This window comes from Penicillium paradoxum (assembly GCF_028828445.1).
Source record: "Penicillium paradoxum strain IBT 22861 chromosome Unknown utg000003l_segment0_segment0, whole genome shotgun sequence".
NCBI classification, from domain to species: Eukaryota; Fungi; Ascomycota; class Eurotiomycetes; order Eurotiales; family Aspergillaceae; genus Penicillium; species Penicillium paradoxum.
In genome coordinates, this window is record NW_026643181.1 from 4,992,934 (window position 1) to 5,005,413 (window position 12,480).

General features: G+C 51.9%; 6 protein-coding genes across 6 annotated transcripts; 4 read left to right on the top strand and 2 right to left on the bottom strand.

Moving 5' to 3' along the window:
* Positions 1-756: 756 nt before the first annotated feature.
* Positions 757-2,129, top strand: N7457_003686 (MCT family MFS transporter; the record flags this gene model as incomplete). The annotated part of the gene is made up of 2 exons (XM_057174731.1): positions 757-944; positions 1,001-2,129. The coding sequence occupies 2 exons, from the start codon at positions 757-759 to the stop codon at positions 2,127-2,129; spliced, it is 1,317 nt and encodes a 438-aa protein (XP_057034882.1).
* Positions 2,130-2,447: 318 nt separating this feature from the next.
* N7457_003687 (peptide alpha-N-acetyltransferase complex B subunit NAT3) lies at positions 2,448-3,162 on the bottom strand (the record flags this gene model as incomplete). The annotated part of the gene is made up of 3 exons (XM_057174732.1): positions 2,448-2,619; positions 2,689-2,920; positions 2,994-3,162. The coding sequence occupies 3 exons, from the start codon at positions 3,160-3,162 to the stop codon at positions 2,448-2,450; spliced, it is 573 nt and encodes a 190-aa protein (XP_057034883.1).
* Positions 3,163-3,595: 433 nt separating this feature from the next.
* Positions 3,596-4,924, top strand: N7457_003688 (uncharacterized protein; the record flags this gene model as incomplete). Its single annotated transcript, XM_057174733.1, has 2 exons — positions 3,596-4,299; positions 4,360-4,924. The coding sequence occupies 2 exons, from the start codon at positions 3,596-3,598 to the stop codon at positions 4,922-4,924; spliced, it is 1,269 nt and encodes a 422-aa protein (XP_057034884.1).
* A 623-nt stretch (positions 4,925-5,547) lies between these two features.
* On the bottom strand, positions 5,548-8,890 carry tif32 (putative eukaryotic translation initiation factor 3 subunit EifCa; the record flags this gene model as incomplete). The annotated part of the gene is made up of 3 exons (XM_057174734.1): positions 5,548-8,481; positions 8,557-8,781; positions 8,849-8,890. 3 exons carry the CDS (start codon positions 8,888-8,890, stop codon positions 5,548-5,550), a joined length of 3,201 nt encoding a protein of 1,066 aa, XP_057034885.1.
* Positions 8,891-9,719: 829 nt separating this feature from the next.
* On the top strand, positions 9,720-10,102 carry N7457_003690 (guanine nucleotide-binding protein subunit gamma; the record flags this gene model as incomplete). Its single annotated transcript, XM_057174735.1, has 3 exons — positions 9,720-9,871; positions 9,927-9,984; positions 10,040-10,102. The coding sequence occupies 3 exons, from the start codon at positions 9,720-9,722 to the stop codon at positions 10,100-10,102; spliced, it is 273 nt and encodes a 90-aa protein (XP_057034886.1).
* An 884-nt stretch (positions 10,103-10,986) lies between these two features.
* On the top strand, positions 10,987-11,686 carry N7457_003691 (Rdx family protein; the record flags this gene model as incomplete). Its single annotated transcript, XM_057174736.1, has 3 exons — positions 10,987-11,118; positions 11,295-11,454; positions 11,526-11,686. The coding sequence occupies 3 exons, from the start codon at positions 10,987-10,989 to the stop codon at positions 11,684-11,686; spliced, it is 453 nt and encodes a 150-aa protein (XP_057034887.1).
* Positions 11,687-12,480: the final 794 nt, after the last annotated feature.

Sequence of the window (12,480 nt, forward strand, 5' to 3'; positions counted from 1 at the left end):
AGGGCAGCATCTAGCATAACATAATATCGATCTGTAGCCATTGTCCCTCTCTAAATTCCTCTTCCTATAGACATGAGATGGACCAACTTGATGTAGATATTGGGTGAATCAAAAATTATAAATCAGAAAAAAATATCCATATGCGCGCATTCGCTCAAAAGACGGTGCGGCTTATAGCTGGGCAGGCGTACCTAAGAGTCCTCTAGGATTTCCAGAGGCAGGTTTATGGCCAGTTGCGTCAAGTGGCGTGTCTGATTACTTATAAGAGGTTGAAAAAGGAGACTAATGTCTGCAGAATATTACATAGATTACTTTGATAGATTCCAAGTACATGTTGACAATGAGATACCTCACGCCTGTTCAGATCTACCTCGCTAGCAACGCAGTTCCTCACATTCTTTCGGCGGCTCAGAGTAGATCTTTAGATTCAACATACCTCCAGGATACCAAATAAAGAATGTCCAAAAAGAAAACAACCCCGAGAAGTAGTTATTGTTTCGGAATCGGCCGAGGTCCCGCGGCCCCGCTTGTCCCCCCACGGACCTGGGGGTTTTATAAGCAAACCCCAAACCCCAAAGTCTTGGAGAACAATGGCGAGCTAAGTAAATTGCTCCAATTTCTGCATCTATTAGTATGCTCTTGGACTGATAATCCTTGCATTCTTGCACTACTCACTCGGGCTTAACTATCATCTTATATTGTGCTGCCCGTGAGAGGCTTCGACCTCAGTGGTATTTACAACGCAGGGAATCCAATATGGGATCGACTAACCTAGATTTAGAGCAGACGGTCCTCGCTGACTCTTCGGTGTCTTCTGAGGAGAAAAATGATAGCTCATCTCATCCACCAAATGCTCCAGAGAATGAGTCTGAGTTGACTTTCGATACGGGGCTACACACATGGCTTCAAGCGCTAGGCTCATTCTTCCTCTTTTTCAATTCATGGTATGACCACGAGCAATAGTTGATGTCAAAAATATATTGCTGATCACTTGGAACAGGGGCGTTATCAATACATGGGGTGCATATCAGACCTATTATGAGCGAGAGTTGCTCGTTGGTACTTCATCATCAACCATTGCTTGGATAGGATCACTTCAGTCTTTCCTGTTGATGATGATCGGAGTCATCACTGGCCCAATGTTTGATGCGGGCTATTTTCGACCCCTGGTCATCTTCGCCGCATTTCTACTGCCCTTTGGCTTGATGATGACTAGTCTTGCCACTAAATACTGGCATTTGATTCTTTCTCAGGGTATTTGCGTCGGACTGGCAGCAGGCTGCCTCTTTGTGCCCTCCGTTGCTATCCTCCCACAGTATTTCCAACGCAAGAGAGGCCTAGCCAACGGTCTAGCTGCCAGTGGTAGCAGTATTGGGGGTGTGGTCTACCCAATCATGCTCGATCAGCTGCAGAAAAAGGTCGGCTTGGCTTGGGCTACTCGTGCACTTGGCTTCGTATGCTTCAGCACTATTTGTATCTCCGTTAGCATCATGCGGTCGCGCTTCAAGCCGAAGGAGAAGCGCAAGCTCTACCAGTTATCTGCTCTGAAGGAGCCCGCCTTTACCATATTCGCCATTGCCATGTTCATAGGCTTCTTGGGCTTCTATAACTTCCTTTTCTACGTGCAGTCATATGCAATTGACACAGGTATAGTAGACTCCAACTTAGGGTTCTACCTGCTCTCGATGCTAAACGCCGCCTCGAGCTTCGGTCGTATCGCTCCTAACTTCCTTGCCGACCATGTTGGACCTTTGAACATGCTCACCCCCGCGGTGACCATCACTGCAATCCTGGCGTTTGTCTGGATCAGTGTCCACACCTTGCCTGGCATCATCATCCTGACCGTCTTCTATGGCTTCTTCTCGGGTGGCTTTGTGTCCCTCCCGCCGGTGGTCATGGCGAGTATGACCTCAGATGTGCGCACTTTGGGCACCCGGATGGGTATGGTCTTTGCCATCACATCTATTGGCCTGCTGATTGGAACGCCAATCGGTGGTGCCATCCTGTCTAAGACACACCAGTACGTCGGAGTGCAACTCTTCACCGCATGCTGTCTCATTACTTCTGCGGCTCTCATGACCTGTGTGAGAATTTTGCGCTCGGGTCTCAAATTCCGTGTCAAGACTTGAGTCAGAACTGCCGAATGCTGAAAAATTCTACAAAATACTACCAGCCCACCATCACGGAGACTGTTCCAGTCTGGTTCTGGTCATCACTTGGCATATTACATCGCCTGAAAACTCATCCTGCTTCTTCAGGCAGCAGAAAACATGGCGCATTACACTTCCGATACAGAAAGTAGACATGAACTCATATAACAATCATAAATTTTGCTTTGTACATGAAGATGTAAAACCCCGGCCTTGGAGAAAGCATTGAGGGCAACCAGAAGACGGCCTTTTATGCCCGCTCTAAAAAATCAATCATTAAAAATCAAAGGAAAAATGCTACATCACATCTTCCGGATTAACAGGGAAATCCTCTCCATTTTCCCGTACATGCTCGAGCTTCTTATCTCGACTGCACGGCTTGCGCATATCGAACGCATCTTCTCCTGTATCCGACATGCCTGATGGATCGTCGCTGTAATAACTGACAACCCGCCGGAAGACAGAGTATCTGTTGAAGTTCAGACAAGATCAGCAATCTATTCAGCAATTCGCGCATCTGATATTCTCTTTCACTTACCCCATGCCTTTGTACATGTCGTACGCAACTTTGTTTCCGGCTCTGACGTACAGATCCACGAACCACGCATTGTTGTTATCGGATCCCCGCTCGAGCTGCTCAGTCAGTCGTCGCGCAAACCCGAGACGCCGCCAGGCAGGTGCCACGGTCAGGGCGGTGATGTGTCCGTGCCATGGGGTATAATGCTCGGAGTGGCGCATTGCGAGGTGTTGCTCTTCGAGCTTGCCCATGACTTGAAAATTTGTCAGCAATGTATCTATGGATCCGGAGATAGGGTCCGAAGTAGGGTAAGTATAAAAACATACTGTAGCCTACAATGCCCACATCACGGTCCTTCACGGTGCTGAACAATGAAGGCCATTTGTTCAGGTAGTTCAAGTAGAAGCCGAGGTCATAGTTCTCAGTGAGTGGGTCAAGGTTAGTGAGGTTGAGGTCCAGCAGGTCCAATGGGGACATGCGCTCAACAGAACTCATCTTGATATTGTCGACATGATGCTGATAATGTGGGGTTTGATGCCTGGTTCTTTTTTTGCCGGGCGGTGACCAAGGTAAGTCGGCGGTCAAGGGACCATGTTGGAAGTACACTGTACCCCTCGTGCGTCCTGTTCCAGTCTCTTTAGTCACTCCTTTGATTCAGAAGTCGGTCATTTTCGTTTGTTTTGTTCTCGATCTATCCGGATTGAATCTGGGTTTCATAACGCGTTATACCACAACATTGGCTCGGATCTGGCGTACCGCAATATCCAATTGGATATCCGAATCGGTCAACAATTATTCCTCATATGCAGCTGGACTACCATTGCTTGTTCCTTGCATCTAGTTATATTCCTCTAATCTAGATCCCCTCGTTCGCCAATAAAGCTTGTTTCAATCAGGACTCCTGTGGGGTTCCTTCAAAACCGATCCAATGCCCCTCCCTCCGTCTCCCCTGAAACTCTCACACCGCTACCCATCAGGCACGGACGATTCACTCATTTCCCCCGGAACAACCGGGAGTCATTTTACATTTGAAAGTCCTCAATCACCGCGGACACCCCGGTTATCTGCTCCTCCGTCTCCTATCACCTCCCGGCATAACTCCAATGCCATGAGTGGATCTCAACGAGGATCCGGAGATTTCTCTGGCGCCATTGATGCGGGTGGTGGAGGCTTGGGCAACCTGGCTGACGAGCTGGCCGATGCATGGGAAGAAGACGATGGATATGGATATGTATCTGGCCAGGAAGCCAGCCGTGCGGGGTCACAGCAGATGGGCCACAGTGATGGGGAAGAGGTGTATATGCATTCAGGACATGGCATACGCACTCGGTCACCTTCCATCTCATCAGAAAGGGGTTCGCTCCATCCGTCTAAAAATAAGAGCCGCGCAACACATCTCTGGCAGCACCGACGGCCGGAGTCACAATATGATGGTTCAGATTACGGACCTGACTCCGATCTGGAGGAGACGGATATCTCTCCCGCTCTAGAGACCCAAATCGCTGAGATTGAAAGCCTTGCCCGGCGTGGTCTAGAGAATAATGGCAGTGAAAATGACTTTGTCATTCAGCGGACGGTCGAGTCACTGAAAGACCTTGGTGGGCAGAGTGGCATCGAGAACAGTGCCATGAGGTATGTCAACCAATTGTTATCGAAATTGTAACAAGCCTGATAGCTAATCTTTAATCGCAGACTTATCACCGCCCATTCCTCAATCACATCACATCTCACCCACCAAACCCGCGCTCTCCAATCACTCGTCCACCCTCTCCTCTTCTCTCCATTCCCCCTCCTCTCCGACGACGCCATCGACTCCCTCATGCCCCTCATCGACGAGGGCCTGTTGCCAAATCTCCCATACCCATTCCCCGAACAGCCCCGCCAAGACTCCCGCCCATCTACCCCTCAGTCCTCCGCACACAATCCCCTGGCTTCTCTCCAAGCCCTTATCTCGCAGACATCCGACATCACACATTCCCTTCGCGGTTTAAGCGATACTCTCTACGAATCGCGACAACTAACCTCGACAGCTTCCCGCCGGCTGCGGTCCGCGCGCGAGCTTGTCGCTGAAATTCGGCGAGAAGAAGAGAGCCGCGAAGAGGGATCCCGGTGGATCGAGCGCGGTGAGTGGGACCGTCGGATCAAGGACAGAGAGGCAGGCAAGGTCTGCGGCGATGTAGTTAGCGGCTTTGAAGCTGTCTGTGGAGAATGGCGGGAGAAGCTGTTCGGCACTAATGCCGAAGTTGCGGCTGCATAGATTATTGATCTGATGTTCATGACTGTTGAATAGCCTCTTTTGCCTTCTTACAATTTCGTTTCGCTCTGGGCCGGGAGTCTAGACCGCTTTCTTTTATTCTTTTTTCTTTCTTGTCAGATATCCATATTGATTTTCTCTGGGCCGTCTTTCTTCTCTTTTCTGTTCTTGGTCCCAGTTCATATTGGAGGAGCTTCTTAGATCATATGCATGAAAGCTCAACATCGTGATACCATTTGTTCCATTGAAAGGCGTTGGTGAGTTGCTTCACTCTATATCCAAGGACATAGTCTTACCTCTAGATCTCGGAGAGCAGGTGGATAACCGTTCTCCAATTGAACCTCGAACATAGAACACCCTAGATACTACAGAAGCTACAACTCTAGCCAGGCATAGGAAATGCCACCAGAGCGCTACTAAACTGTCATAGAAAGCGAAAGGGACGAGGAAAATTATCTCATATTCCTAACTGAGCTAAAACACAGAACCGGGGGCCCCACAGGTCACGGGGAATGTGACATGGGGAGAATGATACACAAAAGATGCAGAAGGGTCATGAGAAGAGCGCCAAATATAGAAAAGAGCCTGGATACACTTTTTGAATAAGAAAGTCATAGCTCGGTCGTTTACTGCTGCTGTTGCTTCCACTTCGGGACCCACTTGCCACCGGCGGCGGGCTTGGATTCCGAGGCGGGAGCAGGAGACTGGGAGGAGGGTTCGCGGGGTTGACGGGGCGCCCAGCGCTCGGTGGGGGCCTCGCGGGGAAGAGCCTCGCGGGGTTCACGGGGCTCGCGGGGAGCAGGAGGAGGGGGTGCGGATCCAGAGCCAGCGGAGGCTCCGGCGCGCAGGTGAGGAGGCACGTATCCACCACCAATCTTGCGAGCGGGGGCAGGGGCAGGGGCGGAGGCAGGGGCGGGGGTAGGAGCTGCGGGCTCGGGGGCCGCACCACCGGCTTCCTTGGCAGCTTGACGTTCTCTCCAACTGGATGGAGCAGCGGCGGTGCGTGGGGCGATGTTGAGACGTGGTGCGACTCGTTCGGCCGGCTCGCCGAATCCAGACTTGCGAGCTGCACGACGGGCTTCGGCTTCTTCCTCGCGCTGTTGCTGCTTGATAGCCATCTCGTCCATTTTGCTGTAGCCGTGGTTAGTATCAAGACATAGTGTAAGAACAGGGTAAGTGAAAACTAACGATCGCTCTTCCTCGCGCTTGGTCTTCTCCTCGAGCAGCACACGACGGCGCTCCTCCTCGCGAGCAACGCGTTCCTGCTCCTCGCGCTCGGCGCGCTCTTGCTCCTCCTGCTGACGACGCTCCTCTTCCTCGCGCTCCAGCTTCTCGCGGCGGCGGCGCTCCTGGACTTCCTTGACACGCTGCTTCTTCTTGGCCTCGAACTCGCGCTCGGCAGCCTTGCGACGCTTCTCGAACTCCTCGTGGCGCTTCTCGGAGACCTCCCGGCGGAAGTTGCTGAATTGGGGAACCAGACGGCCCAGACGGTGCTTGAGAGCAACAGCCTCGGCGTGCTTCTCCTTGGATTCGCGCACGGCCTCGGCGTTCTGCTGCTCGTAAAGGTCCCGGTCGAGCTTCTTCTGGGCATCGTAATCGGCGGAGATGTGCTTCAATTCCTCACGGCGGAAGGCACGCTCCAAGTGATCAATACGCTTGGCAGTGGTGCGGATACGATCATTCAACTCGTTCTTCTCCTTCTCGAGCTGAGCCAACTTCATGGCACGCAGACGGTTGGCGTCAAGTTCCTCAAGATCGATCTCGCTGACGTCAATACCCTTAACACCAGTCTTGAGCTCCTCGAGCTGCTTCTTGAGCTCCTCCTGGCGAATGCGGTCCTGCTCATCCTTGATGCGCTTGAGCTCACGGTCGCGCTGCTCATCAGCCAGACGCTGCTTCTCGGCATCCTGGAGCTGCTGGGCACGGACACGCTTGCGGGTCTCCTCCTCGCGCTGCTTACGCTGCAAAGCATCGGTAGCGGCTTCCTTCTTCTTGTCGATGAGAACACGACGAGCGAGAGTCTCCTCGTGCTCCTGGGCGGCGCCAGCAATGGCGCGGGCCTGAGCAGTCTGCTTGGCCTGGATGCGACCCTGGCTGTAGGAAGGATCGACGTACATGCAGGCAACGTGGAGAGTCTTGGCGAGACGAGCGACCTGGAAGCGGGCGATCTCGGCGGGGGTGTGCTGCAGACGCTGCACAGAGCCAACCTCGCTCTCGGCGGAGCCAGCGCCGCTGCCGGCGTGCATGGCCTTGGAAGAAGAGAAAACATCGGAGTCGAAAGTGAGAACACCGGAAATGTGATCAACGCGAATGGCGAGGTCGCCCTTCTTGCAACCGTTCATGATGAACTTCTCGATCATGGCGGGAGTAATCTGGAAGGGAGCGGGGAACTGGGCAAGCTCGTAGACGAACTTGAGCTCAACGGACTCGTAGACCTGGGACAGCTGCTGGAAGAGACGGGTGAGAATAACCTGCTGCAAAGGCACAACGTACTTCTCCATCTCGGGATCGGCACCGATCTGCTTGAGGATGGGGGTGATCTTCTTGCAGATAGACAGAGGGTGGAAGTCGACCTCCAGGATGTTGTACAGCTCGCGGATCTCGGGGCGCACACGGCGGAGCAGGCCCTTGTTCAGCGCATCGCGGAAGAGCACAGAACGGGTGGGGGAAGTGGCCATGCCGAGAAGGTTAGTAAGGCGAGTGTTCTTGTTCTTGCGAGCCTCATCAACATCAACCAGGGCACCGCGGGAGCGGGAGGTGCTGATAACGGGGATAGACAGAGCAGAGAGAAGAACGAAAGAGGCGGCCTTGGTCATCTCGGCCTCGGTGACCGAGGGATTCTCCTTCTTGGAGCTCTGGCCGCTGGCCAAAGCGACGGAGGAAAGACGGAGGAGGTTGTAGTAGCGGTTGTAAGCGGCGGCGTGGAAGAGGTAGTTCTCGCTGACGAGGAAAATACGGGCAAGCTTCTCGTAGTAGTTGGCCATCATGATGTTCTTGGCCGGGCGCTTGCTGAGGTTCAACAGAGTGTGAATATCCTCAATGCTGCGGAAAGCCTCCTGCCACAACTCCAACTCGACGGCGACATTCAGCTGCTGGAAACGGGTGTCGAGGTGGCGCTGCAGAGTATCGGCGTCGCTCAGGTTAATGGCGTGCATCTGGGTAGAGTACTTGGCGGCATTCTGGACGTGGTTGCGCAGGAGTTCACACAGACGGCGGAATTCGGTCTTGCGGGTGTACTTCTGGCAGAACTTGAAGGCCTGCAGAGCAGTCGACTGGTACATGATCTCGAGACGGGCATTGTTCTTCAGGATCTCGAGGACGGTGCGGTAGGTCTCCCAGAGGAACTTGAGCCAAGGGGTGACGATGGCGCGGTCGGTACGGTCGCGGGACTGCTCACCGGAGACAGTTGCAAGGAGAATGGTCTCGGGAGTCTCGATGGCCTCCAAGTCCTCGACGTTGGAGGAAGGAGCGGCATCGATGGACGACTGGATCTCGTCGGCCTTGGCCTGGGCCTCGGTGACCTTCTGCTCGGCGAGTTCAATAAACTTCTTGAGAACGATCTGCATAGATGAAATCTCAAATTAGTTCCGGATGGCCTTTTTTTTTCCCTTTCAAGGGCGATTGTCCACACGAACCTCGATAGTGCCGACATTGGTGTTTTGGGCAATGTTCTTGTACTGGTAGAGACCATCCTTGGCGGCCTTACCCTTGCGCAGGTCGACGGACAGTTCAACAAACAGGAGCATCACCGGCTCGAGGGAGGCGATAGGGCTGCTGCGAGTGCGCTTGGAGGTGACATGTTCGTGGAGGACAGTCAAGGCGGCGGGAGCCTGGCCGACGGCGATGAGTTCCTGAGCCCTCTGTATGGGGGATGTTTATTAGCAACCGGTCCATCTTGTCTTTCAAGTCGCGACGATGACGACGTACCTTGAGAACATTCTCAGGCTTGATATGCGGAGGAGGCGGCATAATGGGTGGATGCCCCTATGGGGAAAAAGATCAAAGATGGCTTTTTGAAAAAAATGGAAAAATGGCAAAAGTTCAAGGTTGAACTCTGCGACACACACGGGCAGCTAGGGACAATGCGATTAGAGATGCTGCCACGCGAAGACCCGATAACGAGGGGAAGATTCACAGTGTGCGTGAGGCCAGAGCAAAAATTAGCACCCGCCAGTGTTCCCACTTCGGGTTTAAGCGATGGCGATCACGTGTGCAGGCCTGAGGCAGATATTGGATCAACAATGCGCAGTGGCCCGATTGGGGGTGTCATATTTGGTCAAAGCCCTTTTTGTGATGGAGATTGCTGGTTGGTCGAGTCCAGACATCCTCGTGAAGGATTCACATTCTGATTTCAACCATCTCATTCCGAATCTGACAATGTTCTCTGTCGTTATATTGAGAGTCCGAAGTTCCAAGTACCAGGTACCCAGGTTGCCAGGTTTCCGCCCGATAAATTAATAGTGTACCCCCGACACGTCCGAAGTACCGGGTACCTCGTTCCCCCCCAGTATTATCTCAACGTAACGTGTAAGGAAAAAGGGAAACCCACGGACCTGACTCTTTCTCAGGAAAATCCCTCTGAACGGCCTTCCCTTCCTTTGTCCATCCCCATTCTTTCTTTCTCTTTAACTTAACTCGACCTACTCATCCACCTTCCTTTTGACCTCTTTCTTTGTCCGGCGTCTTGGCCCCTGATTACCCGACCCCCTAACCTAATTCTTACGCCCTTGGGAACCTGCCGATCTAAAACCCCCCTCTTCCCCCTTTCTCCGTTCTTCACAGCTCCCACCCCATCACGATGCCTGCCTACGAACTCCGACCCGGTGGCGATGGCAAAAATAAGAAGCAGAGCGTCGCCGACTTGAAATATCGTCGATTGACCGAGCTCAATGCTCGTCTAAAGGAGGATCTGGACCGTCCACGGGTCAAGGTTTCCGAGGCTGCTCTCTCGTCCGTCCGCCTCATTCTTTGTTGAAACCAATAAAAACTGACCTCTCCTTACCAGCCTCATCAGCTACTGCAATAACACTCGCGATTTCATGGTTCCATCTGTATGGGGACAGGTATGCGACCGTCTCTTACGGCATCGCGCGCGCATCCGGACTAATAGCTTTCTAGGTCGACAAGCGCGAGGATCCCTATGCTCCTCAACAACAAGGAGGTTGCTGCACCGTCATGTAATGCATTCACGACGGGAATATTTTTTGTTTCGCCATGACATCTCGCTCTCCTTTTTCTTTCTCTTCTACTTAATTCCGGACCCATTCACGACCAATTCCCCCTTGGACCCCGAAACCAAAAAAACACTGCGATCGCTCGCGCGGACAAAGATGTCGGCCTGAAAGAATCGTCTGCTGGTCCTGCACGAAATCTTCCACGCCTTCGGGGGTCATACGAGTCTCACTGTGTTTTGTTCCCTTCTATCACGGCCCCGGGTCTTCGCAGGTAGTGCACTTGACGTTGTCCTTGTGGCGCCCGACCTCTTCTTCTTCTCTGAATTGCACCATTCCCCCTTCTCAATGTGTTTGTTAGGGATCGGGCCTTTTCTTTATTTTTTTTTTCTTCTTCTTTCTTCCCATTTGTACCCATTTGTTACGGATTCTCTTCAAAAGCCTCTTTCTGTGTTCTATCCAAGGCGTGAGAGTCAGTTGCTATTCGTGTATCATAGATTCGCATCCATGACCAATACCATACCGATCTAATTGATTTTACTACCTAGGTACCCTGTAACCAGGTGATGTCGCGTACAATCCGTACCCCCAAATCCCGGGATCCCGGCATCTAGAGGCTGGGGATCCCGGCAGTCGAGGTTCAGCCCTCATAGTTGCATTTCATTTGACTTTTGCGTAACATCTTCTTTGAATCCAATGTAATAACAGACCATTGCCAAACCCATACTCCGTACTCCGTACACTCCGTACACTGAAAATATCACCAGGCGCCCCCGCTGACATCATCTCCAAAGTCATCAACCTGCCCATATCCAGGGAGACACAGCCCCCATTGCCTGATACACCGATCTCCCCAGACATCTCCAAGCCCATTCCCACCAGCCCATCCACAATATGGCCGAGTCCACATCCGCATCGGCGGCCGAGTCCAAACCAGAAAAGAAAACCGCCCTGGAGCACGTTCACCTCCCCCGCATCGCCATCAAATTCTGCACCCAGTGCCGGTGGATGCTCCGTGCCGCATACGTACGTTCCTCTCGTCTGACCTATCACCTTGCTGTCCTCTGTCTCTTGTTTTGGCTTTCTCACTATTGGTTTTATTGGAGTACCGGTATTACCAATAGTCTGAGATCCAATATTAGATATATATTGCCCCACTAGCGTTCTGATATACAATCTATCGAATTTGCTGACACAATCAGTTCGCCCAAGAACTGCTCTCCACGTTCGGTACGGATTTGGGCGAGGTGGCCCTCGTGCCTATGACCGGGGGCGTGTTCACAGTCACGATCTGGCATGCGACGGATGACGCTACGAAGGAGGTTATCCTGTGGGATCGGAAGCGGGACGGAGGGTTCCCTGGTATGGCAGTCTTCTTTTCTTATTTGTGTTTTCTGTTATCTTGTGATGTTCGATCTGACCAATGTTTCTAGAAGTCAAAGCGCTCAAATCTCTGGTTCGGAATGTTATTGCTCCTGATAGGGATCTGGGACATACGGATCGGGCGTTGAAGGCGCAGAAGGAGAAAGAGAAGGAGAAGAAGAACGAGAAGGAAGAGGAGAGTAAGGATAAGCCCTGTGAGGATTGTAAGTAGTGATACCTGCCACCGCGCAAAGTCAGGGGTAAAACTCCTGCTCTTCATAAAATAAGAGCATTGTCAAAGGCAAAACTTGTATCATCTACCCTGCCTCTGTCTAATAAGCTCCTTTGGTGCTGCAATGGTGTGCCATGCCATTCTACGCGGTTCTAAGATAGACCAAGAAAATAAATCAGAAGCATCTTATGTTAAGAGGCAAAGCCACCATCCTCCACCGAATGTAAGGCAGCATTGAACAAGCTGATTGTGCTCATTGGAATCGTCTGCAGAAGGAAGGGTTCAAAGTCCTCGGTGCGGACCCCGGTCTGTGTGGGACCAATTTCAGTGGTAATGCGTAGTTGTTGCTTGATCAAGGTGCTGTTATACCTGCTCAAGGCAGTGAGTGTGTTGTGGCTGTCGTTAAAGGCGAAAAAGATGCCGATGTTGGCTGGGTGCTGGGAGAGTATGGGGGTAACAGGCCTATCTTTAGCACCAACCTCGGTACTTGTAGCTTTCTCCTACTGAGCATCGCATTATGTCCACAACAATTGAACATCGTATTATTTAGTGATGTCTTCTTCTGATACACCGAAGTCTCTCTCTTAAGACTTTGTCCTGACTATCTATCCATATCGTTCGTAGACATGTCTTTTCGAATCTAGGTACTTCCCTCCAATGCTGTATAGTTGTTTCGACATGGTGCCAAACCCTAGATTCAAGTGTACATCAAACCTAACTATTTCAAGGAGCACGAACTCCCACTGCACCTTATTTCATGATACTGCATTAGAAGAATAGTGTCACACCTCAGT